Source organism: Typopeltis vanoorti, chromosome 16, assembly GCF_054136105.1.
Source record: "Typopeltis vanoorti isolate ZY-2024b chromosome 16, IOZ_Tvanoo_1.0, whole genome shotgun sequence".
Classification (NCBI taxonomy): Eukaryota; Metazoa; Arthropoda; class Arachnida; order Uropygi; family Thelyphonidae; genus Typopeltis; species Typopeltis vanoorti.
This window is the reverse complement of record NC_143564.1, coordinates 2,520,027-2,547,581: the sequence shown is the minus strand read 5'-3', so window position 1 is coordinate 2,547,581 and position 27,555 is coordinate 2,520,027. Positions and strand designations below refer to the sequence as shown.

Genomic DNA, 27,555 nt, shown 5'->3' with positions numbered 1-27,555 from the left:
GAGGGTGGTGAATGAGTGGAATTCATTGACTGACTTAGTTGTGAGTTCTTCGTCTGTAAATGAATTCAAGAAGAGATATGACAGATATTGTTTTGCTAGTTTGGGTCTCCCACGATGAGTCTACTGACTCCATGGAGATACCTGTAATAATAATAATAATATTAGCAATCATAATGTAATGTTATATGTAGAATGGTGTGATTCGGGCAATGATGGCTTTTAGGGGATTTTCTACGCATGTGCTTAGTCACAAACACGGTGTACTTCACTGTTGCCAGTGAAGTAACAGCAAACTAATGTCCTGCTACCTTTGGAAGCAGTATGGCCTGTAGTATTAAGAGGTCGGTAGAATTAGAGGTGATCCTCTGAAGATATATATAGGGGGGGTTGAACAGGGCTGTAAGAAGCAGATTCTTTGCATGGGGGAGTGATTGGTGAGTGGAATGCATTGCCTGAAAGTGTGGTGAGTGTTGAAACTGTGAATGGGTTCAAGGCACAGTTCGATCTTTTGGCATGAGAGAGTATATACCTCCAGTGATGAGTCCTCTGACTCCATGGAGATCAGATAATAATAATAATTATTATTATTATGGACAACTCCAAGGAGTCCTTAGACTCATCGAGCAAGGCCCTAAACATCATGTCCAGAACAACTATTCAGCATCCACACGGTATCTATCATACTTTGCTTTGAACTCACTCACAATTATGGCACCCACAACAGACACTGGAAGCTTATTCCACTCATTCACCACTCCCCAAGCAAAAAAAACCTAGTTTTAACACCCTTGCTAACCACACTCTTGCTCAGTTTCCATGGATGGCTCCTGGTTCTCTCACCACCAGACCGGTTCTGGTGGTGAGAGAACCAGAACCGGTCTTTATCTTGTAAAAACCCTTCAGTAATTTGAATGTCACAATCATATCACCCCTTTTCCGCCTATCAACGAATTTCTGCAACCCACAGATCTTCAACCTACTCTCATAAGGTTCATTCCATAGACCAGCTATCATCTTGGTTACTCGCCTCTGGATCCTCTCTACTTCCTCCCCATCAAGAAGAAACCCTGGCACCCAGATCTGGGCACAGTAGTCAAGATAAGGTCTTATCAAGGCTTGATAAAGAGGAACAATAACTTGCTTGTCTCTACTCATCAAAGTATTCTTCAGTAACCAAGTGATCTGATGAGCTGATTTAGCCACTTTTTCAATGTGCCCCTAAATTTCAACTCCCTGTCCACCAACACTCCCAAATCCCTGGCCTCATCAATCTCCTGGAGTACAGTTCCACCAATGTGGTATACTGCTGCTATTCTTTTCACCCCAAAATGTATAACCTTACACTTTGCCACATTAAAATGACATCCGTTCTCCTTAGCCCAGTCTTCCAATCTATCGAAATCATTCTGCAAATTTTGACATCATGTGGATTCACTATTGCTCTACCCAACTTTGCATCATCAGCAAACAAATGAACAGTTCCTCTCAGATTCTTTCCTATATCATTAATGAACAAATTAAACAGCAGTGGTCCAAGAACAGAACCCTGTGGCACACCACTAGTCACAAGCCTTCCTTTGGACTCTACGCCTGAATAAACTACTCTCTGATATCTCTCTATCAACCACCCTCCTATCCATCTCACCAACCCTATATCCATCCCCATATGCCACAGTTTACTGATTACAATTCCATGTGGTATCCTGTCAAAGGTTTTAGCAAGGTCCAGCAGTATCACTGTAAACCCATTACCCTTATCCAGTTCAGCCGTCACTGTGTTATAAAACGTGAGCAAGTTACTGAGGCATGATCTACCCTTCACAAAACCATGCTGTCCCCCATACAGGATCCCATTATCATCTATCCATTCCTGTTTTTTTTCTTCTTCATTACTTTCTCCAAAACCTTGACAACGACTCCTGATATGCTGATCAGTTGGTAATTTGCAACAGCAGTCTTCGAGCCTCTTTTATGCAATGGAACTATTTTCCCCTCCTTCCACCCCCTCGGGACTAACCCAGACCTGAGATTCAAATTAAACAAAATGGTCAAGGGCACTGACAATTCTTTTGTCGCCTCATGTAAGACCCAAGCTGGTATACCATCCAATCCCACAGATGTATTCACATTAAGGTTTTGTAATATACTATTCACCTCCATTTCCTGTATAAACTATTGGTTCCTTCATTCCTGCAATATCACCACCTGGATGACATACTCTTGCAAAGTGCTTGCTCAGTAATTCCACTATATCAACTGATTCAGTTACCTCCCTACCATCGGCATTCCTTAAAATCATTCTGCCGTATAGATTTTTTCTTTTACTTGCAGCATATCGAAAAAACTGTTTAGGATTCTCTTTAGCTTGCGTTGCTAATTTCCTTTCATAATCTGCTTTTACTTTTCTTACCACACTAGTTACCCTTCTGGCCTGTGCTTTATACTTTTTGTGTGCCTGCAGGTCACCTTTCTCCTTAAAATGGTGCACAAAGAAACTCTTAATGAAACACTGTCAATAAGTCCCTGACCACTCTTAATGGAAAATAATAATAATTATTGTTATGGTTATTAACATATTATTATTATTAATGAAGTCAACAGACTAATCATAGGAGATCTCTCTCTCTCTCAGTTAACAACATATATCATATGAAATCTTAAACTTATTCCCATTCTTAATTCACAACACACCCTAAAGTAATGTATTCAGTCACTCACCACTCTCCCTGTAAAAAATCTACTCTTCACTTCCTTGTTCATCACACTATTATACAACTCCTAGTAATGGCATCTTACATTATTCTTCTGGCCTCTTCTTCATTCTGCATATTTCTTTTGTATTAATCACGTAAAATCTCTCCCTGATTTATGGTCTCTTTTCCATCCATCTTCTATAATCTGTAATTTTAAATTTCCTTAACTTCTTGCTATAAACAAATTGAGACTGACTTTTCTCTGAGAGTCTTCTCTCTCTCCACAGGTTCCTCATTACAATGTAAATCAAGTGAAAAAAACAGTTAATGTGTAGTCTGTTCAATGCTTTTTGTACAGGTTATAACCACCTATTTATCACAGTAGCAACATGCTGTATATTGTTCTCAACTTCATAACTATGCTTTTTGAACTTCAGACCTCTGCTGATAATCATCCACAGATTCTGAATCTCATCCGACTGCTGGAGCACTGTTTCTTCAATACAGAGCATGGGGCTTAAACTTGTGTACACTCTAAAGTGTAACACCTTGTACTAATTAATCTCTTAATAGCTGCTGTAGCTCAGTAAGTATCGAAAATGGCCTCTAATTAGAAAGCCCATTTCAAATTCCGTCTAGAATATGAAGAATCTTTAAAAGGGTATTTCACCTGAAGGTGAGTTATAAAACAGACAGACTGGCCAGAGATTTATAAAACAGACAGATTGGCCAGATTTATAAAATTGACAGACACAGCAGAAAATGTAGATGGGATTTACTACCCCATTATGATATTAATTAAGTTTGTATGGAGCCAAGTTACTTGGTAACACATCATAGAGCCTAACAGGTTAATGCGAAGGTGAAGAAAAGTAATTAAAATTTTCAGGCATTTCCATGATATCTTAAGTCTCATTATAGGAGACGCACACAAACCATTATTCACATAATACCATATCATACCTCTCTGCATTCATTGATCATGCACTTTTCCTATGGCAGCCATTCCACTCATTTGTCACTCTCCAAGCAAAAAAATCTAGTCCATCTTCCTAAAATATATCATAATCTTCCTAAAAGAAGATAATATCACATTGTTTCAGCGATGTGATATCAACTGCACATAACTCTTCAACTTTGCATCAGCAGCAAACAACTGAAGATTTCCAGGTCACTGGTTTTTTTTTTAATACCCTTTTCCATACATAACTTGCTGATAGATTGCACTTGCAAACAACCAACCTACCCATCTTATTAATCAATTACTTAGTTATCTTAATTGTTGCTGTAGCTCAGAGTATCAACAATGCTCTGATTGGGTCACCATTGTTCAATCCATACATTAAGGATCTCAGAAAGGGCCTGGCAGGAGATGTTCAAATATTTGCTGATACAAATATAGACAGGGCAATCTGGAATGCCAGTGATTTACTTACAGAATGATTTGTATAGATGCTGGAACTGAGGGTAAATGATACTGACTATTAATTTTATGTTAATAACTGTAAAGTAATGCACTTTGGCATGATGGGATTTCCAGTAGTATATTATATTGGTGGGATTATGTTCCTTCAAACATAATCCCACTGATGAGGCTGAAAATCTTGGAATTATGGTAGAGAGGAAGTTGAACTTCAAAGGTCATATAGCAAAAATTGCAAATACAACTCAGAGGATAATGGCAATACTGAAATGAACACTGACATGTAAGGAAGTCATTTTGCCTCTTTATGAGGCCTTGATATAGCCACACCTGGACAACTCTGTGCACATTTGGTCTCCTAGGACCAAAGGGAATAAAAAAGCTATGGAAAAGGGTGTAAGCTGCAGTAAATAGGAGAAAATGGAGTGATATGATAGAGATCTTCTAAAAGGGTATTACAGAATATTAGATAATCAATGTTTCATTATATGGAAGGTGAGGTGAGGATAAAGGGTCACTCATAGAAGTTAGGTTCATGTGCAGTAAAGAAAAAGATGAGAACTAGATTTTTTCTCACAGACCAGTGAGAAGAGACTTGTCCAAAATTTAGGGGGATGGATCTATCACCATGGAAACAAAGTTAAGGATTTTGGATGCAGTTGTTTTTCCAACAGCGACTTATGGATGTGAGATTGGAACCTAAAGAAGTCAGATAAAAAAAGAATAGCTGCTTTTGAGATGTGGTGTTACAGAAGGTTATTGAGATCATATACTGAAAGGCGTACAAATGAATGGGTGTTAGAAAAGATCAGTAGAACTTTAAGGCTCCTTAAGGATATTGACAGAAGAAAGTTAAAATATTCTAAACACATTGAAAGGATGGAAGGAGGACTTTTCAGAACAGTAATAGAAGGTAAAGTTCCTGGAAAAAGAGGAAGGGATAGACCATCAGTGAGATGGATGGATTGTATGTGTGGAGTGACTGATCTTCAGAGAGTTGAAGCCTCCAGAAAAGCATACAACAGGATCGAGGCCAGGTGTGACACATCACTGAGCATTGCAGTGAACATACGGCATCTGTGGATGCCCAGTGAACATATGGATGGACCAGTGAGTGAGTGGAACAGTTTGCCTCTTGAAGTGGTGAGTGCATCTAGTGTGAATAAGTTTAAGAGAAGGGTAATATATGATCTCACCTCAACAAGTCCTTGACACATTCTCTCTCTCTCTCTGGTGATATCTGATGATGATAATAATAATAATTAACATTAGATCTCCATGGAGCCCAAGGACTCATTGCAGGAGGTTCCTAATATCATATAAAACAACCACTGAACTGTACCTTAAATTTGTTCAACATTTCCACACTCACCAACTCTCAGGCAATGCATTCTACTCACCAGCCATTCTCAATTCAAGCAACCTGGTCCTCAACTTTGCTCTCACGTCTTCCAGGAAAGGCCTCATGTTCTACTCATGCTTTCTTCCATTTGAAAACCTTACAACATAAATGTTTCAATTCTATCTCCACTCCTGCTCTTCAGGAGATACAGCAAATGCCATTTCCTCAATCTGTTTTCATATTGCTAAATACCAGAGACCAGAAACCTCCTTAATCAATTGTCTCTGGACCCCCCCCCACCAATATATCCTCATTTCCAAGAAATCCAGGTGACCAAATATATGCACAGTAATCCATATGCAGAGGTCTTCTACATGTCAAGGGCCTTCTCTTCCTCTTTATCACTGACATAATCTATTGTGTTAGTGATGGATAGAATAAAGCCAGATTGCTCCATCGAAGCTATGATCATCAAGCAAAAATTATCATACTTCGGACATATTATGCGAGCAAATGACAGTCTGGAGAAGATGATGATGCTTGTTGAAGTTGATGGAAGCAGTAGAAGAGGAAGACCAAGAATTAGATGGGTGGATGAAGTTAAAGAAGCAACTGAAATGTGCTTGGAAATTCTGAAAGATATGGCCAGAGACAGATCTGAATGGAGAATGTATGTTCATAGAATTACCAGGAGTTGATGGAACATAGCAATAATCTATTGCCTATTGTGATGTCTTCACAATCGATCCTTATCTAATAATTTCAAAACCTTATGCTTTGCAACACTAAACTGGTAATTCCACTCACTTATGTGATCATACAATCTCTTTAGATCCTCTAAATAAAGTATCATCTGCTCCACTCCTCATAGCTCTCCTTAACTTTACACAATCTGCATCTCTAGTTAAACCTATTTATTATCATTAACACAGAAGTTAAAAATAACATCCCCAAAAGAGACTCTGAAGCACACCATTAGTGATTTTCTTCTTTTGGAAGACTGTTATCCTATACACAACTTGCTGATATCTAACAGTCAACCACCTATCCAACTCACTAATCCAGCATTTAACTCCATCCATTCCAATCTAGTTACCTATCTGTGGTGTGGCAATCTGCTAAAATCTTTTGCAAAATCTAACAATTAACTTAGCCATCTCTCATGCTCTTTTGAGCTTCTACTGCAGTTTTTGACATGTGGCAATCTGTCAAATGCCTTTGCAAGATTCAAAATATCCCAACATATGAGTTTACTCCTTATCCAGCACACTCATCACTCTTTCATGAAAGCAAATTGAATGTTAGAACAAGTCCTCTACTTCACAGACCTATACTGGCCTTAACAGATCTATGTGAATTGGTCTCTGCAGCAAATGAACCCCAACTGCATATGACTGAAGAGTTGATCAAATGAATGGCAGAAATGGTAATTTTATCTTGTAAAACATTTTTTACTGGATATTTTACAAGACTATTTCATTATTAATTGAGTAGCAGGTGTTACAAATAATTTTGTGTCAATGCACCAAACCTCTCATGATGAACATGTATAAAGCATTCAAAACAAACGCAACTAATATTCAGCACCTACCTGCAGATAAGTTTGCTAATCCAGAGTTGTTGGCACTTCCTGCAACTGCAAGAGCTGCCAAATTCTGAACCATCATAGGATTGATGCCTGCTGTAAGAATTTGGATAAATACACTTTAAATGTTTCTATGCAATTATGAGCAACACTTTAATTATGACACATATAAAAGTAACTCTACATTGTATCTTTTGAATATCTCTAGTGATATTTTTTTTGTATTAGTGACAAAAAATATTTTCATCTTATGAAGAATGTAGTAGAAATCAAAACTGATAAAAACAATGTCCATTCTCTAACCCTTCTCCTAGTAATAAATTATAACTAACAGTTACTTTTGAACATTTCTGGAATTTTTTATTGGCAGAGTTTGAAAATTATGTAGCCACTGTCTGAACTTCCTGTATTAACAAATACATATACATTGCGGTTTCAAATTTACCATTAGGATTTATTCCTCACACCACCATAACTCTAACTGGTTATATTTTCCATTATGAAACCAAATCATGCTTTAAATTGAACTTATTTGAGTTCTGTTTTAGTTTAATACATGTACATAAGTTTTATTCAATTAATTTTTTTGCTTTTTGCTAATTTTAGAATTTAAAAAATTCTCCATCACAAGTCTTATAAACAAATCTGATTGGCATGGTGAATATGAGAGTGCATAAGGTTTATTTTCCAGGACAGAGGATAGGTTGGGTGATTGAAGTTTTGAATATGAGCAGTAAATGAGTGAGAAACAGAGAGTAAAATGAAGCTGATAAAACAAACTACTAAAACAAAAGGAGAATGTGAAGACAGATATCTGGAAAAATTTCAAGGAGAGTAATAGATAACAGTTGGGTTTGGAAGGGGGCCCAAGATGTTAGCCAGATATAACAGTGAGGAGATAATGAATAGTATACTAGCAGAGATGTATCAGTAGAAAGGAATGCTGTTTGTGAATGTGTGCAGGGCCGGCGGAAGCAGGCATGCAGAGCATGTGGGTACCGCCACCAGGGAACACATGTTTTTTTAGTTTATTCATGTTTTCATCCTGATGAAGTGAAACAAAAGAATTTTACAAAACTAGTCGAGAAAATAATAAAATTAGTTTCTTATTCTATGTGATACTTTATTTTTGTGGAAAAATACACGAAACACATACCTAGCATTATTGTTCAACTAGTATATTCATGATGCTGGAAAGGCCTTAACTGGAGATATGTAACAGTTACCAGCTCAATGTGGAAAAGTGTAAAGTTTTGAAATTTGGTAAGCAAGGATTGGATTGTAAGTATGAAACTGGTTAGGAAATTTTGAAGGAATTGAACAAGATGTGAGATCTGGAAGTGGTGGATGGATAGAGACTTGATGTTTAGAAATCACAATGCTAAAATTTAGAAGTCACCATATCACATCAGATTATGCCAATGATGAGAAGGATCTTCACATGAAGATATAAAGAGGTTATGTTTTCATTGTATAAAGCCTTAATCAGATCTCATATGGCTTACTTTGTGCAGATTTCATTGTCTGGTTTTCATGAGGATATCCTAGAAAGGATTCAGAGAAGATAGACTAAAGTGGTTTCTAGAATGTGGGATATGAGGACAGACTGAGGAAGTGTCATTTGCAGAGCTTCGTGAATAAGATGGGATGGGGGGGGGGTATGATTCAGGAATAAGCTGCCTAAAGAGCTATGACCAGATTAACATGGAAAAGATTTTTCTGAGAATGGGAGTAGAACACGAGACCATCCCTGAAAACTGCATAAGCAAGGTGTGAGCAAGGTTGAAAAGAACAGGTTCTTTGTATTGGGAGTGGTTAGTGAGTAGAATGCATTGCCTCAGCATGTAGTGAGTGCAGAAACATTGAATGAGTTTAACTCACAGTTTAATTAATTTTGATGAGTTTTTTAGTCCACTGCCTGACCAGAAAAATCTGGTAATAATCCAGCTTATACATCCATTCTTAAAACTAAAACAATGAATACTAGCAAGGCTAAGGGTGAGTACATGAAAAAAATCAAACAGTATTACAAAAGAAAACAATCTTAACTATGCAAGTAGAATTTCATAATAAGAGGGGAAACACCTGCACAAACAGAACTTGCATTTTATTTCATTATTGATGGACATTTGGGACACAAGAGAGATGCATCATGAAATTTGGAAGTGAATATATCAGAAAATAAAATATTCAGGTGCTAAGGAAAATTTATTTCTGGTTTTTCGATATGTAATTATGACACATAAGTAGACATATAAACAGATTATTATACTCACTGATGTTTCACTGATTTTCAAGCTAGCTGCTTCAGAGCCTATAATTCAGCCATAAATATAAGGCATAATAAGTTTTTATAATCGATAATATCTCATGAGAGGAAAAAACTATAACACTTTCATGCCAAAAATGTGGCAAGTGCTAAAAGAGAAATAAGGAATATGTTGAAGTTTCTTAAATAGCTGGAGATTGCAGTCTTTAGAGAGGACAGAATCAGAAAGTTAAGAGAGTCAGAATGAGTGAGTGAGAAAAGGTTGTTTGCTAAGATCTCACACATTTTTGCCACCCAAAATGTAAGAAGAGTATTCTATAGTTGACTTGAGTCAAAAGGGTTGGTAAGCACAAAATATAATCACTCCTGGTTAATTTCTAACTCTTCCTTTTAATGGCATAATGTCTTGTCACAAAAGAGGTTATGGCAACCAAATATTGCTGGTATAAGCATAACATTTATAGTACAATGAAGAAATGCCAACTACTCTAGTACTTGGCATTTCTACAGTGATTAGTACAGTGGTTGCACTATTAGCACACCCTGCTGAGGAGTGATCAACTTCACAGAGATTGAACCAGACCATTTAAACCAAATGGACCTGATTGTGGATTTGAATTTGGATATGGAATTAACACTGTTGCAATGACAGACTTTTGTGAAAGATGAAAGACAGACTGCTGCTGATTAATAAGTAGCTGAATCCCTCCCTTCTACTATTGATGGATATGTTATTATATAGGTTATTGCCTCATGGTTGCACTTTTGGGGCTGATTTTGCTGGATCTAAAACAAACAAACAAAAAAAAAACATTCGCAGACAAGAAAAGTAAACTTTTCTTTTCATAGGGACGACCTGTAACATAAGGACACTGAACCAAGAATTCTTGCTTGATTTCCTCACTGAAGAATTTCATAGGTTACATGTAGGAGATTCTTGCAATACAGAAAGTAAGATGGACAGGAAATGTAACATTTAAAAGGGGTATCACTTGACTCATACTTTGGAAATGCAGATTGCAAACATCAGCAATGTGTAGGATGATCACTTAATAGAAATTCTAGTAAATTAAAGATACCAAGAAATTATAATGCTTTAATTATGGTTTAATCCTTTATCCAAGTGTAAGCAAACAAAGTTTGCACCTGAAGTATATTTTCAGGACTGGGGCAACTCGTGCTAAAGGTATCCCATAATGCAAAGCACATCTTGCAGACATGTATAATGTTATGCATTATGGGAAGGGTCACTACCCAGACTGGTTTTGACCTTTATTCAGGTCTCTTCATTGGGAACCAGACCTAGAGGTGGTACTAAGTCCTTATAAGGACTGGCTTAAAGGGGCGAAGCAAGAATGCTTTTCATCTTCCCCGTTATCTGTAGAGGACAGTGTAGGGATAAGGTGTTATTGAGCCATTAAAGCTCTGATCATGGCAGGAGGGTAACAGCAATAGCCAAACCTCAGTTAGAACTTCATTGGCTACAGATTGCTATACATTACCCTCCAAGGGTATGGATATCGTTAATCATTAAGGTTGAAGTAATGCATAAGTCATATTTTTCTATACCAGATGCCAAAGGTGTCATACCTTATTATTAAATTACTCTAGATTAGAGAAAGGTTGTTGGAAGTTTTTTCACTTGGTTATACTATAAATTAAAGATACTAGGAAATTATATACTTGGTTTATTTGGTTTGACTTGGTTTATATACTTGGTGGATTCCCATAATACATAGCATTATGCATGTCTGCAAGGATATGTGCTTTGCATTATGGGATACTAAGGCAAGTGATGTGAAGTCATAGCACCTTTACCATGAGTTGCTCCAGTCCTGAAAATATACTTCAGGTGCAAACTTTGTTTGCTTAAACTTGGATAAAGAATTAAACCACGTATATAATTTCTTGGTATCTTTAATTTATAGCATAACCAAGTGAAAAAACTTCCAAGAACAGAAATTCTAGTAATATTCTCCTTGGATATAAATGTATTAATGAAAGGCTCTAACCGCCATATTTGAAACCTGGATTAAAGTTCTAACAGTGGTTAGCTTCTATACTCCCACTGAGGATTAAGAAGATGGAAAGAATGAGAACTTCTTCAATCAGCTACAAGATATACTATGCAGTCTTAAAAAAGGTAATATAATAAGGATTTCAATGCCAACCTTGAGATTGATTCCAATTACCATATTTTTCGATAGATAACACGCACGTTATCTATATAGAAAAGTCTAAATTCATTAAAAATGAACATGAGCAGTATACATTTGAAAGGTATGAGAGGTAAATCAAATGTAATAACAAAACTAAGGTAGAAGTATTACTTAATATTTATTGAACATTACACTACTCAAATCCAAAAAATTCTTCATCAGACTCAATATTGAAAGAATCAACTGCGTTAAAAATTTCTTTTGGTATTTCTTCAGCTTCATAATCATTGTCACCGGACACCACTGCATTCCCTTGTGCTTTAATGAAACCATTTTTAACACAGTTTTCACTTAAAGCAGCCCAACTTTCTACAATCCACGTAACTATATCTTTATATTACATTCTTTTCATCTGCCCTGTTTTGTTATATTCACGGATGCCATTCATCATCTAGTCTTCTCACTTAGCTGCAAATTGTCTTTGAATGGTTTATTTACTGCAAGATCAAGGGGCTGGAGTTTTTTTTGTTAAACCACCTGGAATGACGGCCAATTTGGAATACTTACTTTTTAACTTCTGCTTTCGTGTGTACCCTACACGAATCCAACACTAACAAAGATTTTGGGTTGAAAAATGCCATTTTTCTCTTTTGCCCCACTTTCTCCAACCAAAATTTCATAACCTTGGAATTTATCCAACCTTTATCATTAGCAGTAACAATAATATCTTTGGAATCACAACCTTTTGGAACAGTCTTTCTTTGGAAAATTACCATCGGTGGCAGTTTGGAACCATATGCAGTTACGCAGAGAACCACAGTAAAGTTAGACCTTTCGTGCCCTATTGTAGCAATTTAAATCTCTTTTGCTCCCTTCAGATTCACAGTCCTGGAACTAGGCATGTCAAAACTTATGGGAACCTCATCCATACTCCCAAAGTGACAAGCATCAACCCCACATAAGTTTTCTCTCAGAAAAAACAAAATTTAGCTACTTTTGCTTCCCAGTCACATGGCAAATTTTGTCCAACACTAGGGGAGGAGCACACACTTAAATTGTTTCTCTTAATAAATCCAAAAATCCAAGATGGGTAGGCCTTGAAATCCTTTATATTTTGGTATTGCGCAATTCTTTTCGATTCCTGCAACACACGGGCAGGAGATATTCTCATACCTTTAGCTCTTTCACTAACAACCCAATCAAACAGTTTTTTTCCTATGGTTGGCCACAAGCACCTTCTAAACTTCATAGCATGTTTCCTCGTATGTAAACATTTCAGGACTGTTTCAGCATTTTGCCATTCACAAACACTACTTTCTCCAACACTGAACAATCTACCAGCTTCATGATTTCCTTTTACCTTTGCTGCTTCTACCACTTCAAACTTGAGCTGCGCTGTGTAGGATTTTCTCCAAGAAGTACTTCTGTCTTCAATGAGTAATTCAGATCTAATAACAATGCAACTAGTTACAAGAGAATTAATACTAACAACGCACATGCTTTTAAAGAATTCCTACGTCCACTGACTGTACTTCCTAACTCTACCGCTAGTGGCGTATGCGCATTATCTATACATCAAAAGGAGTGATGAAAATGTTGGGGTGCACGTTATCTATCGAAAAATACAGTTTGGACCATCTGGCATTGGCAATTGAGTAAGCTAAATGGACTGAGAATAACCAATACATATTTCAAGCATAAAGAACAATATGTCATCCTGGCAAGGTGAACATCTTTTAAACAATATTCAATCTTGTAATCCAATTATTCTTAAGAAAGAGATTAGTTCCATTCCTAATTTGATATCAGTTATCTGTCTAATTATTCCATCTGAGGTAAGATTGGCTATAAATATATTAAAACTTCATAATTCACCATAATGAGATTGCTTCAAAAATGATAAAAAGAGGTAGGGGCATATAGTAACTTGGCTGACTGAGATCCTTAACATCTGCTTTGATAGAAGATATTCAAGATCTCAGTCAGCGAAGTCACTATATGGACTATTTCTGGTGAATTCTCTGGGAGTCAGTAAGGTTATTCCCAGAGATTTCACTAGAAATACAGTAGTGTAGTGCCCATAATCATTATGGGCACTACACTATACCAAGAATTTATATACTTGGTTTAATCCTTTATCCAAGTGTAAGCAAACAAAGTTTGCACCTGAAGTATTTTCAGGACTGGGGCAACACGTATAAGGAAGCTAAGACTTCACATGACTTGCCTTAGTATCACATGATGCAAAGCACATCTCCTTGCAGACAAGTATAATATTATGCATTATGGAAAGGGTCACTACCCAGATTTTGACCTTTATTGAGGTGAAAAAGTAAAGTGCTGCTCATCATAGGCCTAAAGTAGTTAGTATAGGGGTGCAAGAGAGGCTGATAGTATTAGGAGAAAAAAAGACAGATAGATAGTATGAGAGAGAGAGAGAGAAAAGGCCTCAGCTCTTTTATATCATCATATAGCCAAATGCTATCAGTTTTTATTTTTCACCAATCTCATATAGATGAACAACCAAAAAACTAATTAAAACTAAAGCGCAAAGATGACTGTTACCAGGTGGTTAGTCCCATCTGGGTTAACTGCCTTGAGTTGGCCTTCTCTCTTTGGGATTGTTCTCCAGTCATCCATGCAATTTACTATAAGACTACATTGAATTAAGAGGATGGAACTATTTAAAAAACCTCTCATAGCAAGAATAGACAGAATTTTATTTCCCCCTGGTCAATATTGCATAATGTAGGTGGGCTACACCATCTGGTGATAAATTTGATATCTCCTAGAATGCATCTTTCTAAATACAAAACACGTTGACTGAACAATAAAATTTCCACAATACAATATATTATAAAGTATTTGGATGTCATATTGCTGGTTTTCAAATCCATGTTTTTTTCTAACTTTCCATAAATGGCATTTAATTCATTACTTATAAAAATCAAAATTCTATTCCCATTGCTGACAGATGGTGAGGGTGGTGGGTATATTGTAAAAAATAACCTGTTCTATTGTAAGTAATGGAATGCCCAACACATTACATAATCTGTTCCAAATATGCAGAGCAAGAGAGCAGCTGTAGAATGCATGTTCTACTGTTTCCAACTGGTAACAGATGTCACAGATTATATCTCCAATGTTAAAGTACCTCCCATTTGATGGCATTGACTGGAAGGCGACCACATGCAATTCTCTAAGCAAGATCCTTCCTGTTAGGTATACCCTTGGAACTTCATTAAGTTATGAAACAAAATATTGTTGTTAGTACCCAACTGTGGAACTTCACAGCAAAAGAGATTAAAGATTTCTTAATACCAAATGTTACTTTTTTAATGGAAAGAATGTCAATTCCAGAGTGTTGTAGCAGTCGTAGAGTTAAGCACAGAGTGTTGTAGTATTCAGGAACAATTCAGCTTTTGGACCTTTATAATCATTAACTCCAAACAGGGGAAGATGAAAACCCAAGTAGTACAAGAGAAGATCTGCACATGTGTGATTAGTTTGCAATATTTTATGGATTTTCGAAGCTGTATTGCTTAAATAGCAGAATTTTAAGACTGGCAGTCCAAATCCTCCATGCTTCATTGATAGTCGAAGAAATTCCTTTTTAACTTCTTGGTATCGGCTAGACCAAAAAAATTGAACAGGTTTACTATATAATTGCTTTTGTCTGTAATATTTATTATGTACAACTGAGCAGGAAAGATTATGGTTTTCAGTACTATGGCTTTAGAAGAAAAGGAGAGCAGCCTTATTTTCCAGTCTTCTAACATTTCCAAGTTCTTGTATGTAAGTTCTTGGACTGGTAATATTAGGTAAGTGGAGAAGGGAATTCCAAGTATAATGAGGGGTTCTCTCTCTCTCTCTCTCTCTTTGGGGTTAGTCCAAAAGGAATGCCTCCAAGGTCCCACTTTCCATAAACTTTTAATTTTGTTTTGTCTGCATTAATAATTAATCCACTGCTTTTGCTGAATTTTTCCAAAATATCAAAAAATATATATATGGAATCATTATCCTTCAAAATTCCAACTACATTATCGGCATATGCTAATACCTAATTTTCCTTTTTAGTTGAAGGAACTGTTATTCCTTGCACAGCATGTGTATTGTTGACTTGTAAGAAAGGTTCAAGAATCAATGCAAAGAGCAGAGGGCAACTTTGTTTGAATCATTATTGAAGTTTTAGTTGTTTTCATTGTCGAAGTTTTTTTGTAAAAGACCCATTACTAGTTAATAGGTCTTACAGGAACCCATTAACTAGGAGGCAGGTGGTTGAATTGGCATAGGCTCCTTTGATAACAGATTGTAGTTTTTTACCTACACCAATTTGCTGGAGGATGTGAAATAGAAAAGGATGCCGGACATTATCTAATGCCTGAGTAAGGTCTACTGATAGCACTGCCATTGGCTGCTTTTTCCTGTTAACTAAGCGGATTAGATCATGTAGCAGAAATATATTAAATTCTACTGCTCGACCTGGTATACTCCATACACCTGTGTGCTTTTAATTATGTATCTCATTCCCACTTTGAGCTTGTTATTGATAATGTGGTAAAATATTTTGTAGTCAGTATTAGATAGAGAATAGGTCTCCAGTTGCTGATTAGGTTTAGGAATGAGGACAGTATGGCTTGCTACAAATTCACTTGGTATGTGTCCTGATGAGAGAAAGGAATTAAATAGTGTAACTAGAATGGGAAGGATAAAATACCAGGCCTCACAATAAAGTTCTATCTCTAGACCATCAGGCCCTGGGGATTTTCTTGTCTGGCATTTGTTATAGGCTGTGGTAACTTCAGGTGCTGTAATGGAGCTGTCAAGCTCATCTTGGATATGAACAGGAAAGCCATTAATGTTCCAAGAGTTATAATTTCCAACAGTACCATTGTCTTCAAACAGATTTTTGTAGTGTTTTTGAAAGACGTCAAGGATGTCTTTAGTGGTAGGTCTCTTCAATGGAAGCTAAACCCAGAGATGATATTAAGGTTGAATTCATGCAGAAGTCATATTCTCATATATGAGTTGCCACCTTATTATTATATTATTCTGGATTAGAGAAAGTTGCTGGAAGTTTTTTCACTTAATTATACTATAAATTAAAGACACCAAGAAATTATATACTTGGTTTAATTCTTTATCCAACTGTAAGCAAACAAAGTTTGCGCCTGAAGTATTTTCAGGACTGGGGTAACTCGTATAAGGAAGCTAAGACTTCACATCACTTGCCCTAGTATCTCATAATGCAAAGCACATCTCCTTGTGGACATGTATAATGGTATGCATTATGGGAAGGGTCACTACCCAGACCAGTTTCGACCTTTATTGAGGTCTCTTCAGTGGGAGCCAGACCCAGAGGTGATATTAAAATTGAAGTAATGCAGAAGTCATATTTTCATATAAACCTTATACGAGTTGTTCCAGTCCTGAAATACTTCAGGTGCAAACTTTGTTTGCTTACACTTGAATAAAGGATTAAACCAAGCATATAATTTCTTGGTATCATTAATTTATAGTATAACCAAGTGAAAAAACTTCCAACAACTTTCTCTAATCCAGAGTAAGTTAATAATAAAGTGTGACACCTTTTGCCAACTCGTATATGAAGAAATAAATATGTTTGATGTCAATAATGACATATCACCATGTATCTTAAGAGAATATTAGAGGGCTACATAGTGCTATACTTAGATTGTGTAACAGCTTTTGACAGACTACCACATGTCCAACTGCTAAATAAACCGAAAGTAATGGAATTAGATTATTATTATTATTATTATTATTAAGGGCAACTCCAGGGAGTCATTGGACTCATCGAGGGAGGCCCCAAATCATATTCATCACAACTATTTGACATTCATACAGTATCTATCATACCTCGCCTTAAACTCATTCACTGTCACAGCATCCACCACAGACTCAGGGAGCGCATTCCACTCATTCACTACTCTAAAAGTAAAGAACCCAGCTCTAACACCTTTACTAACCACACTTTTGCCCAGTTTCCATGGATGTCCCCTAGTCCTCCCACAACCAGCCCTGTTCTCAAAAATATCTTCTGAATCAATTTTATAGAAACCCTTCAGTAATTTGAATGTCTCAATCATATCTCCCCTCCTCCGCCTATCAACCAATTTTTGCAACCCACAAATCCTCAACCTGTTCTCATACGGTTCATTCCACAGACCTGCTATCATCTTGGTCACTCGCCTCTGGATCCTCTCCACCTCCTCCCCATCAAGAAGAAACCTAGGTGACCAAATCTGAGCACAGTAGTCTAGATGGGGTCTTATCAAGGCTCGATACAGAGGAACAATAACCTGCTTGTCTCTGCTTGTCATCGTATTCTTCAGCAACCAAGTGATTTGATGAGCTGTTTTGGTCACTTTTGCAATGTGTCCCCTAAATTTCAATTCCTTATCTACCAACACTCCTAAATCTCGTGCCTCATCAATTTCCTGGAGCACGGTTCCACCAATGCAGTAAACTGCCGCCAATCTTTTCACCCCAAAATGCATAACCTTACATTTTGCCACATTAAACTGACATCCATTCTCCTTAGCCCAGACCTCCAATCTATCCAAATCATCCTGCAAAATTTTAACGTCATCTGCATTCACTATTGCCCTACCCAACTTCGTATCATCCGCAAACAAATGAACTGTTCCTCTCAGATCATTTCCTATATCATTTATGAACAAATTAAACAGCAGTGGTCCAAGAACAGATCCTTGTGGCACACCACTAGTCACAGGCCGTCTTGTGGACTCTACTCCCGAGTAAACCACTCTCTGATATCTCTCCGTCACCCACCCTCCTATTCATCTCACCAACCCTATGTCCATTCCCATATGCTGCAATTTACTGATTAGAATTCCATGTGGAATCCTGTCAAAGGCCTTGGCAAGGTCCAGTAGAATCACCGTAAACCCATTACCCTTATCCAGTTCAGCCGTCACTGTGTTATAATACGTGAGCAAGTTACTGAGGCATGACCTACCCTTCACAAAACCATGCTGTCCCCGATACAGTATCCCATTTTCTTCTATCCAATCTTGTATTTTCCTCTTGACTATTTTCTCTAAAACCTTGACAATGATTCCTGATATGCTAATCGGTCGGTAATTTACTACAGCAGTCTTGGAACCACCTTTATGCAGTGGAACTATTTTCCCCTCTTTCCACCCGCTCGGGACTAACCCAGACCCGAGACTCAAATTAAACAAAATGGTCAAGGGTACTGACAATTCTTTAGCTGCTTCTCGTACAACACGAGCTGGTATACCATCCAATCCCACAGATGTATTGACATTGAGGTTATGCAATAGACTACTCACCTCCACTTCATTAACCACAATTCCCGTATAATCTACTGGTTTATTCGTTTCTGCAATGTCACCACCTGGATGATATACTTTTGCAAAGTGCTCACTCAGTAACTCAACTATCTCAACTGATTCAGTTACCTCCCTACCATTGGCATTCTTTAAAATCAATCTGCCATGTACATTTTTCCTTTTACTTGCTACATATCTAAAAAACTGTTTAGGATTCTCTTTAGCCTGCATGGCCAATGTTCTTTCATAATCCTTTTTTGCTTTTCTTACCACACTCGTCACCCTTCTGGCCTGTGCTTTATACCATTCATGTGCCTGCCAGTCACCCTTCTCCTTAAATTCCCTCCAAAGTTGTTTCTTTTTTTGCAACTCAAGCTTAATGGTGTTATTCATCCATTTAACCCCTACTTGATTTATTATTCGGACTCTAGGTATACAGTCAGCCATTGCTTCTTGCATGCACTTCTTAACTACCTCCCATGCACTATCAACTTCTAGTCCTTGCAGTTGTACATGCCATGGCACTGAACCAATCAAACTCCTAAGTTTGTCATACTTTCCAGCCCGATAATTCCACATGTACCCTGTCTTAATTGAAAATTCTACACCTTAAGCCACCTCCCAAGTTAAGACCCTATGATCACTCTCACCGATTGGTGGCAATGTGGTCATATTTGTTACAGCCAAATCCTCAGATGTAATTACTAGGTCAAGTACTCTCTGACCCCTAGTATTTTCCATTACATGCTGTCGCAGATAGTTATCCCTTAATAACCGCATAAAATCCAGTTCCTTCCTCCCATGTGTCCTCTCCTCACACCAATCAATGCGACCATAGTTGAAATCTCCCATAATAATCACCCTCCTTCCACCAATTTCTTCTATTTGCTTGTGCATACTGTCACCACCATCTTTTCCATCACCTGGTCTATAGCAGCACCCAATTGTATATTCAGTTCTGCTAGCCACAATCTCACACCAAATGGCCTCAAATGTGCTCTTTTCTCTATCCTGCAATTCAACTTCTATTCTCCTTGGCTGGAGCTCATCAGCTATCATCAACAATACTCCTCCCCCCATTTTATTCTCTCTGTCATTCCTGAACACACTATACCCATCACATTCAATCCCACTAGTTATATCATCTACAATCAGCCATGTTTCACTAATACCTATAACCTGTGGTCTGGAAGTGCCAACCATGGCCAAAAACTCTTCCTTCTTGTTCCTAATACTCCTAGTATTAGTGTACATGAATTGAAGACCCCCATTAGCCCCAACCCTACCTTGATGCCTTATATTAACTATCCCACTCAGATTTGTTGTCCTTATTTGCTCTGGCATATTATATTCATTCTTACATTCAACTGCCTCCATAAGGACTGTATCTCTACCCCCCCCCCTAACAAATCTAGTTTCCCTGAATTTGCACATCCACTACATTCAGCAACACTTTCTCAAGTCTTCTTACACCGTAACCATTCAAATGCAAGCCATCCATCTTATATACAGGGTGTTCGGGATAAATTTGACAGTTTCGTAAGGAAAAAGAAAATCTTCTTTGTATCTATTAAATTTAATGAATTGACAAAAAAACATTACAGGCAGAGTTAATTACAATACTATCAACAAGATTTACTCAAAATAACCACCATTAGCATCGATCACAGCTTCAATTCTGCTTCGGAACCTCGAACAAGCTGATGCTACAGTCTCCCTGGGAAGGGCCGCAAAAACTGTTTTAATTTTATCCATTAACTGGGCTTTTGTATTACTGGAAGTGCGATTGGTGTCTTTTTCAACTGCACCCCATACAAAATAATCCATGGGGTTAAGGTCTGGGGAGTTTGGAGGCCAAACATTTGGACTGGTGAAGTCGTAGAAATTTTCAGACAACCATTTTTGACTTTTCCCAGAGGTGTGGCAAGGGGCCGAATCCTGCTGCCATACATACGGCCTACTATTGGCTACCCTTGTTATCCAGGGCTTGACTACAGTTAGCAACTCCACGAACAAAGCCCAAATTCCAATGCCAGGGTTCTTCAACACCTGTTCCTGCAGATTTGCGAGGAATTCTGCTGTACGAACGCAATCAGATCGTCTGCTAGGGATCTTTCTTCTTGCTACATCCTCGTAGTCACCATTGCAAGTCTCTAGTTCATGCCTGATTGTTTTTACTGTATTCAGGGAGCATTGGGCAGCAGTCGTAATATCCTTATTTTGATGGCGGGCACGAATCATCATGATACAAGTTATTCTCTTCCATGATTCAGGTGGGTTCCAGCTATCCATCCTTTCTGACATCTTGTATATGAATGAAGAAGGGTCCAAACTTTTAAATGAAGAGAAGTGTGTGTTAATACATGTAACTTACGGAAAAATATAATTAATTATAAATATGTCAAATTTATCCCGAACACCCTGTAGATCCTTTCGCCCATCAAACTCACTCCACACATCCACAAATTCCACACCACTCGTCATACATAACCCACGCATAAAGTCATTTGCAATTATAGCCCTCCTTTTAAACATTTCACTGTCATACCGTGGCAAAAGACTAATCATTCTAACTCTCTCACTCTTTTCTTTTGCTACCTCAAACAATTCATTCAGGTCTTCTATCATTTCCATTTTATCTCCTTTCAAATCATTCGTACCTGCCACAACAATCATTTCTTTCACCCTTTCCTTTTGCTCTCTAATAGACGCAGTTACGTCCTTTATGGTCGCACCAGGTTGGTATGATTTTGTCAAATCCTCTACTAACACACCTCGTACTAACGAGTCTCCATACATAGATAACAGACTAGTGAGTTGGATCGGCAATTGACTGTCAGATAGGTATATCAGAAAGTTGTACCTAGTCTAGCCATAAACACTGTTACAACTTAAACAGAGCACAAACCTTTAATCTGTCAGCAAATCATTACAGCTTTCAGCACATACAAACCACATGTATAACGTGCATATAGCAGCACTCAATGTTCAAAATGTCCCCTTTTTGTCTTCATGCATGCCTGAAGTCTGTGAAGCCACATATCGATGGTAGCAGGCAAATTAAACAATGGAAATGCTACTACTGCTCACTCCATATCCACCTTCAGGCTTGCAATGCTGGGGTGTTGTTTCTTGCACTCTCTCAAGCTCCGACTAGAATTTGAAGTCCAATGAATTCCAATTGGGACTTCCCGACTGTCAATCAGATGGTGATATGTGGTTATACACATTTGCTTCTAACCACTGTTGTGTGGTCCTCACCTTGTGTGCAGGGGTGAGTCCTGTTGGAAGGTCCATTACATACCATGAAACAAAGGTGTTGTTCAGGGACCATATCACAGGTTCCAACATGGTGTCTTGATAAACTTTGGTGGAGTTTTTAAGCCCTTTCTTGCAGAACTGCAACTTGGATACCCCTAATACGCTACCCCCACCAAACCATCAGCGACCAGGTTGATGACCTCGCTGAATCCTGAGGGCTATGGCATGGGCTGTGTGAACATCTGGGACATATACCCAATTGTCTTGGCAGTTAAACGACTCTTCAATGGTGAAAATCTTCTCATCTGTAAAGAAGATATACCCATGTCTGTTGTTCAAGTACCGCTGGAGAAATGACTTTGATTTTATCACCCTCTGCCACATAAGTTGTGGTATTAGGAAGTGTCCAGTAGAACAATGATAAGCTCTCGCCTCCAGGTCATCAGTTAGTACATATGACATCGTTCTTTGTGATACGTTCATCTCTCTCAACATCACTTTCTCACAGGATTATGGCATAGGCATGTCTTCACAAGTTGTTGCATCCTAATGCAGTGTGGTCTACCTGTTCTATGGCAGTCAGATATGTTTTCTATATCATTATAACGGTTGATAATCCAATCCAATACACATAGCATAAATACATCCTATTGATCCCAAGTGTTTTTAGTGTGTTGAAAATGATCTGTGGCTGCATTCTAACCTTGTCAAATGATATTACAGCTACAAGGTTCTCATAATCTCCTCTCCCCACTGCATGTAACCCATATAGCAAGACAACTCTCTACTGAAAAACAAGAAAATGTTGGCTGTACACAGTGCCACTTACAGAACCAGGCTCACACTATTCTGTTCAGTGCAGGGAGGAGGGAGATGCAAAAGTTGTAATAGTATTTATGGGAGTGCAGTGTCTCAAAGGAGACATTCACTAGTGGTGTGCTGCAGGGGTTCTGTGTTAAACCACTGTTCTTCAATTTGTATATAAATAATTCATTTTACACAAATTATGGACTCTACAACATGTAGTAAAAATTATTTTAATTTCCTGACGTTTCGACATTCATATTAAGGTCATCATCTGGAGTATACGCATAAATACAGAGACAAGCTAAATTACATTTCACATGGTATGCTGAAGACACAATGATCTGATCAAAGGTTATTCTACTGGCCTGACCTCTAGTGAAATTAAAATAAAATTACAATAAATAAATGAAATAAAGTTAATTAAACTAACTACATCAAAGCTATATTCTATTTTCTTATAGATAGTTTTGTTACAGTAAAAATTATGTCCTAATTTAACATGACAATTGTTATATTAGATTTAGGATTCAATCACCAAATCTAGGAGATTCAGTGGCAAGCCTTGAAGCAAACCCTGACAGATTCATCCAGAGAGGCATGTGGTGAAGTTGTCTGCAAGGATAGAAAAATCAGAACTCCATGGTGGACACAGGAAGTTAAAGAGGCAGTGAAGGAAAAGAAAAAAGCATATCAAAAGTTCCTGTCAAATAAGTCAGCTTGTGCTCTTAGAGAATACAGAGACAATGTAAAAAAGCTAAACACTGTGTAAAACTAGCTAAACAAAAGTCATGGGAGAACTTTGGCAAGAACATAGAAAATAAATATCAAGAAGGTGGCAAAATATTCTGGAGGTTGTTGAAGAAGCTTAGAAATAGAGGAAAGAGCTATAAAAGAAGTTAGAGGTGATAAAGATGAGATGGAAATGGGAGAAAAAACTATCCTGGAAGTATGGAGTAATTACTTCAAAAAATCTCACTTTACGACAAATAGTTGAGAAAGTATGGGAATATAACAAAGATCTGTATTTAAGTTTTGTCGATCTGGAAAAGGCATATGACAAGGTGCCAAGAGAGAAGCTATTCAATACGCTATAGGAAAGAAAAATCAGAACTCCCCATTGACATTGACACCATATCAAGCAATACTTAGTCTGTATTTGAGTTGTAAGTCAGCAGTTAGAATTGAAGGGAGTATAGGAAGATGGTTTAATGTTCAATCTGGTGTGAGATGAGACAAGGATGTACATTATCCTCTGTTATTCATTATCTATATGGATCACATTACGAAGGAAAGTGGTATTAAATATGATATCAAAATTGGAGATGTAATATCAGCTGTTTGCTTTATGTGGACAATGTTATACTTCTAAATAAATTCGCAACACGTCTGCAAGATTCCCTGACTAAACCGAATAACTGTTGTAATAGATATGGTATGAAGGTCAGCAATAAAAAGACAAAATCAATGAAAATAGGCAGAATCATTGAAAATGTCAATTGTGTGAACGGAGACCCTGTGGAACAAGTAAAACATTTCAGCTACTTAAGCACGATTTTTAGTGAAGATGATAAATTAAATATAGAAATAGACAACAGAATCAACAAAGCTGGTATGGTAGGAAGTCAGTTGAATAAATTCATATGGAATAAGAGAGAAATTAGTCAGAACACTAAATTAGCCATATACAAGACAGTGCTCAAACCAGTTTTAACTTATGGATCTGCGAGCTGGGTCAGAAATAAAACACTTGACCAAAGACTAGAGACCGCAGATAAGGGAGTCCTGAGAAAGATTAGAGGTCACTCTCACCAATTGGTGGATTGATATGGTACAATCCACCAATAAAGTGCCTTAGACGATAGAAATATAAGATCTGATAATGTTGGAGTCTTGACAAGTAACAGACTGATTTGGAGAAAAATTGTAGATAGGAAGTTAGTAATGATGTAAATTTTTAATGTAGTACTATCATATCCTGAACACCCCTTGAGAGTACTCTTGGCAGGAATTTGATGATGATGATGATGATTTAGGATTCTGGATTACCTATGATTCTATTTACAATTAATTCTTAGAGAGTGAGGTTAAGAGAGTAGAACATGTGCCTTCCATATGTTTGGGATTTTTAGACCATCATTATTGTTAAGTTCAGGGTGATTGAAAAGAATCTCACAGGCCTCCTTAAATTTACATTCATATCATGTTTTGTATGATTTAAACAACGGGTGCTTTTCCAGTCAATTATATGTAAAGTGTTCAGGGCATGATCAGAAAGACAAACTTGACCATAGTTATTATATTTAATGTGTCGTTTATGTTCCTTTTTTCTGATAGGAACTGTGTGTCATGTTTCCCCTATATAGGGCAAATTACAAGTGCAATGAATATGAAGTTTAAAGGTGACTTTAAGGTTATATTTTTGTAATATTCTGTTTATTTTGTCTGATATCTCATTAATGTATGAATGGTTATAGTTTTATTATAGTCTTGTTTATTTTGTTTTTAAGTGAGGTCTTGTACAGAATTTTGTTGATAGTATTTTGGCTGTAACCATTTTTAGGAAGGTATTGCTGATAACTTTTAATTCATCTTTAAGTGCTTGTTCATTGGAGCAAATCTTCAAAGCCCTGTTTTTAAGTGTATTAATGACCTCTAGTTTTTGTGTTGGGTGGTGGTAGGAGTTTTTGTGTTTATATTGGCCAGTATGTGTTGGTTTTCGGTAAACAGTGAAGGAAAGACTACCAAAAGGAAGATGTGTGACAAGCGTATCTAGAAATGGAAGCTTGTTCTGCTTTTCAATCTCGATTGTGAATTGTAGGCATTTGTATTGTTTGTTTAGATGGCTGAGGAAAGTGTCTAGTGTTTAGCGGCCATTGGACCAAATAGCGAAAACATCGTCAATGTAGCTAAGACAGACTTTGGGTTTTAAAGAAGAGAATCTAGAGCACATTGCTCAAAATGTTCCATGTAAAAGTTAGTAATAAGGAGGAGATAATGGTGAGCACATGGCTATGCCTTCCTTTTGTAAGTAGAAAGTGTTTTGCCATGCAAAATAGCCAGAGCGTAGTACATGCGCAAAGAGCGCTGCAATATCGGAAGGGAATTTGTACTGTAATAGAAGGATTGTGTCATCGATTGGGACATTTGTGAAGAGGGCAGAGACGTCAAAACAGACTAATAAATCATCTTTTTCCAATATGATGTCTTTGATTTTGTTTACAAAGTGCTGTGTGTTTTTAACATAGGGGTTTTAAAAAGAAAGACATACCAACTCCTTGAGTGTTGACGCTAGTTTCTTGGCTAGGTGATAATTGGGTCTGGCCATACCTTTGACTATCGGCTGAAGTGGTGTGTTTTGTTTATGAATCTTCAGTAGACTGTAAATTCTCAGGGAACGAGTGTAGTGCGGAATTAATTTTTTAACGGTATCTTCGGCCCATGTGGTGACGGATTTAAGCAACTTCTCCGTTTTCTTTTTTATTTGATTGGTAGGGTCATAGTTAACTAGTTGATATGTACTGTTGTCCGAGACTAAGATTAATTTTTCTCAAATAAGCTGTTCGATTTAGAATAACTGTGGCACTGCCTTTATCGGCTCTAGTGATTACAATGTCCGGATTTAATTTTTGTGATTTCACTGCTGTCAATTCTGATTTTGTTAGGTTGCTGGTTGTTGTTTTAGTATAATTTAAATTTAAAATGTTAGCAGTTTCCAAACATACCTTATCTGCTATGGTGGTAGGGATATATCTTAAACTTCTTTCTGTATGGTAAATAAAATCAAGTTTGTTAATTGTTCTGGGTGCCACGGCAAAGTTTAAACCTTTGCTGAGTACTGCAAGCTTATCATTGTTGAGGGCATGTTCGTTGAAGGCAGCTGGTGGCTCCTGTTGACCCTTGCTTCTGATTAGTTGTTGTTATCACTGGCTTGTGGTTGGCTGTTATCGTTCACTGTGGAGGAATTCAAACATGTCTGTTGGTTTTCTGAATGTTGTCACTCTTTGAGTCAAAGAAATTTTGATATGAGTTTTGCCTTCTTTGTTTCCTGGATATGATTCGCCAAGTTGTCCATAATTCTCTCAAGGATCTCCCAAATATCTGGGTTCAAACAATTTGAAAGTTCAGATTTTAAATTCATGACCTGGTTTTGAGCATAAGCTAAGTTCTTTCTTGTAGTCTGGATCTGTTCTCTGAGCAACGCTTTCTCCATGCGGTGGTATATTCATAGTGCTTTCATCGAGATAAATTTTCTTTTCAGTTTGATGCAGTTTGGAATGATATTGCTGTCTCTACATCATTTTAAAAATGCCAGTTGGTTAATCAAAACAGAAACATGAATCTTCAACTTACCATAGTGATTGCATTGCTTGTGCATCGAATCTCCATGAATTATCAGAATCCTTACCTTTAGTGATCACCTTAATATGAAGGTTGAAATGTCGGGAAATTAAAACAATTATTTATAACACGGTTGTAGAGTCCATAATTTGTGTAAAATGAATGCTGATCACCGTGTAACACTAAAGGAAAGGATCCTGTATATTAATAATATTGGGATCGGCTTCACTGGTGTTATGCAGCTGTTTACTGATGATGCAATATTGCACAGAGCAATGTAGAGTCGAGCAGATGTTATAGCCTTACAGAAGGATTTGAATAGATTGTATGAATAGGGA

At 37.3% G+C, this 27,555-nt stretch overlaps 1 protein-coding gene across 10 annotated transcripts in view; it reads right to left on the bottom strand.

Moving 5' to 3' along the window:
• The window catches only part of LOC150097830 (CUGBP Elav-like family member 1-A), an 816,588-nt gene that overhangs the window by 223,171 nt on the left and 565,862 nt on the right, over positions 1-27,555 (bottom strand). For 8 of the 10 annotated variants that reach the window (XR_016549571.1, XR_016549569.1, XR_016549568.1 and 5 more), the window contains one exon: positions 7,050-7,139. Coding sequence is in view for 1 of the 10 variants with exons in the window: in XM_090406005.1 (XP_090262131.1) it covers positions 7,050-7,139 (90 nt within the window). In the remaining 9 variants the exon portion in view is untranslated. The remainder of the gene's footprint in view (positions 1-7,049; positions 7,140-27,555) is intronic. The other 2 variants (XR_016549570.1, XR_016549576.1) reach the window with 1 other exon arrangement.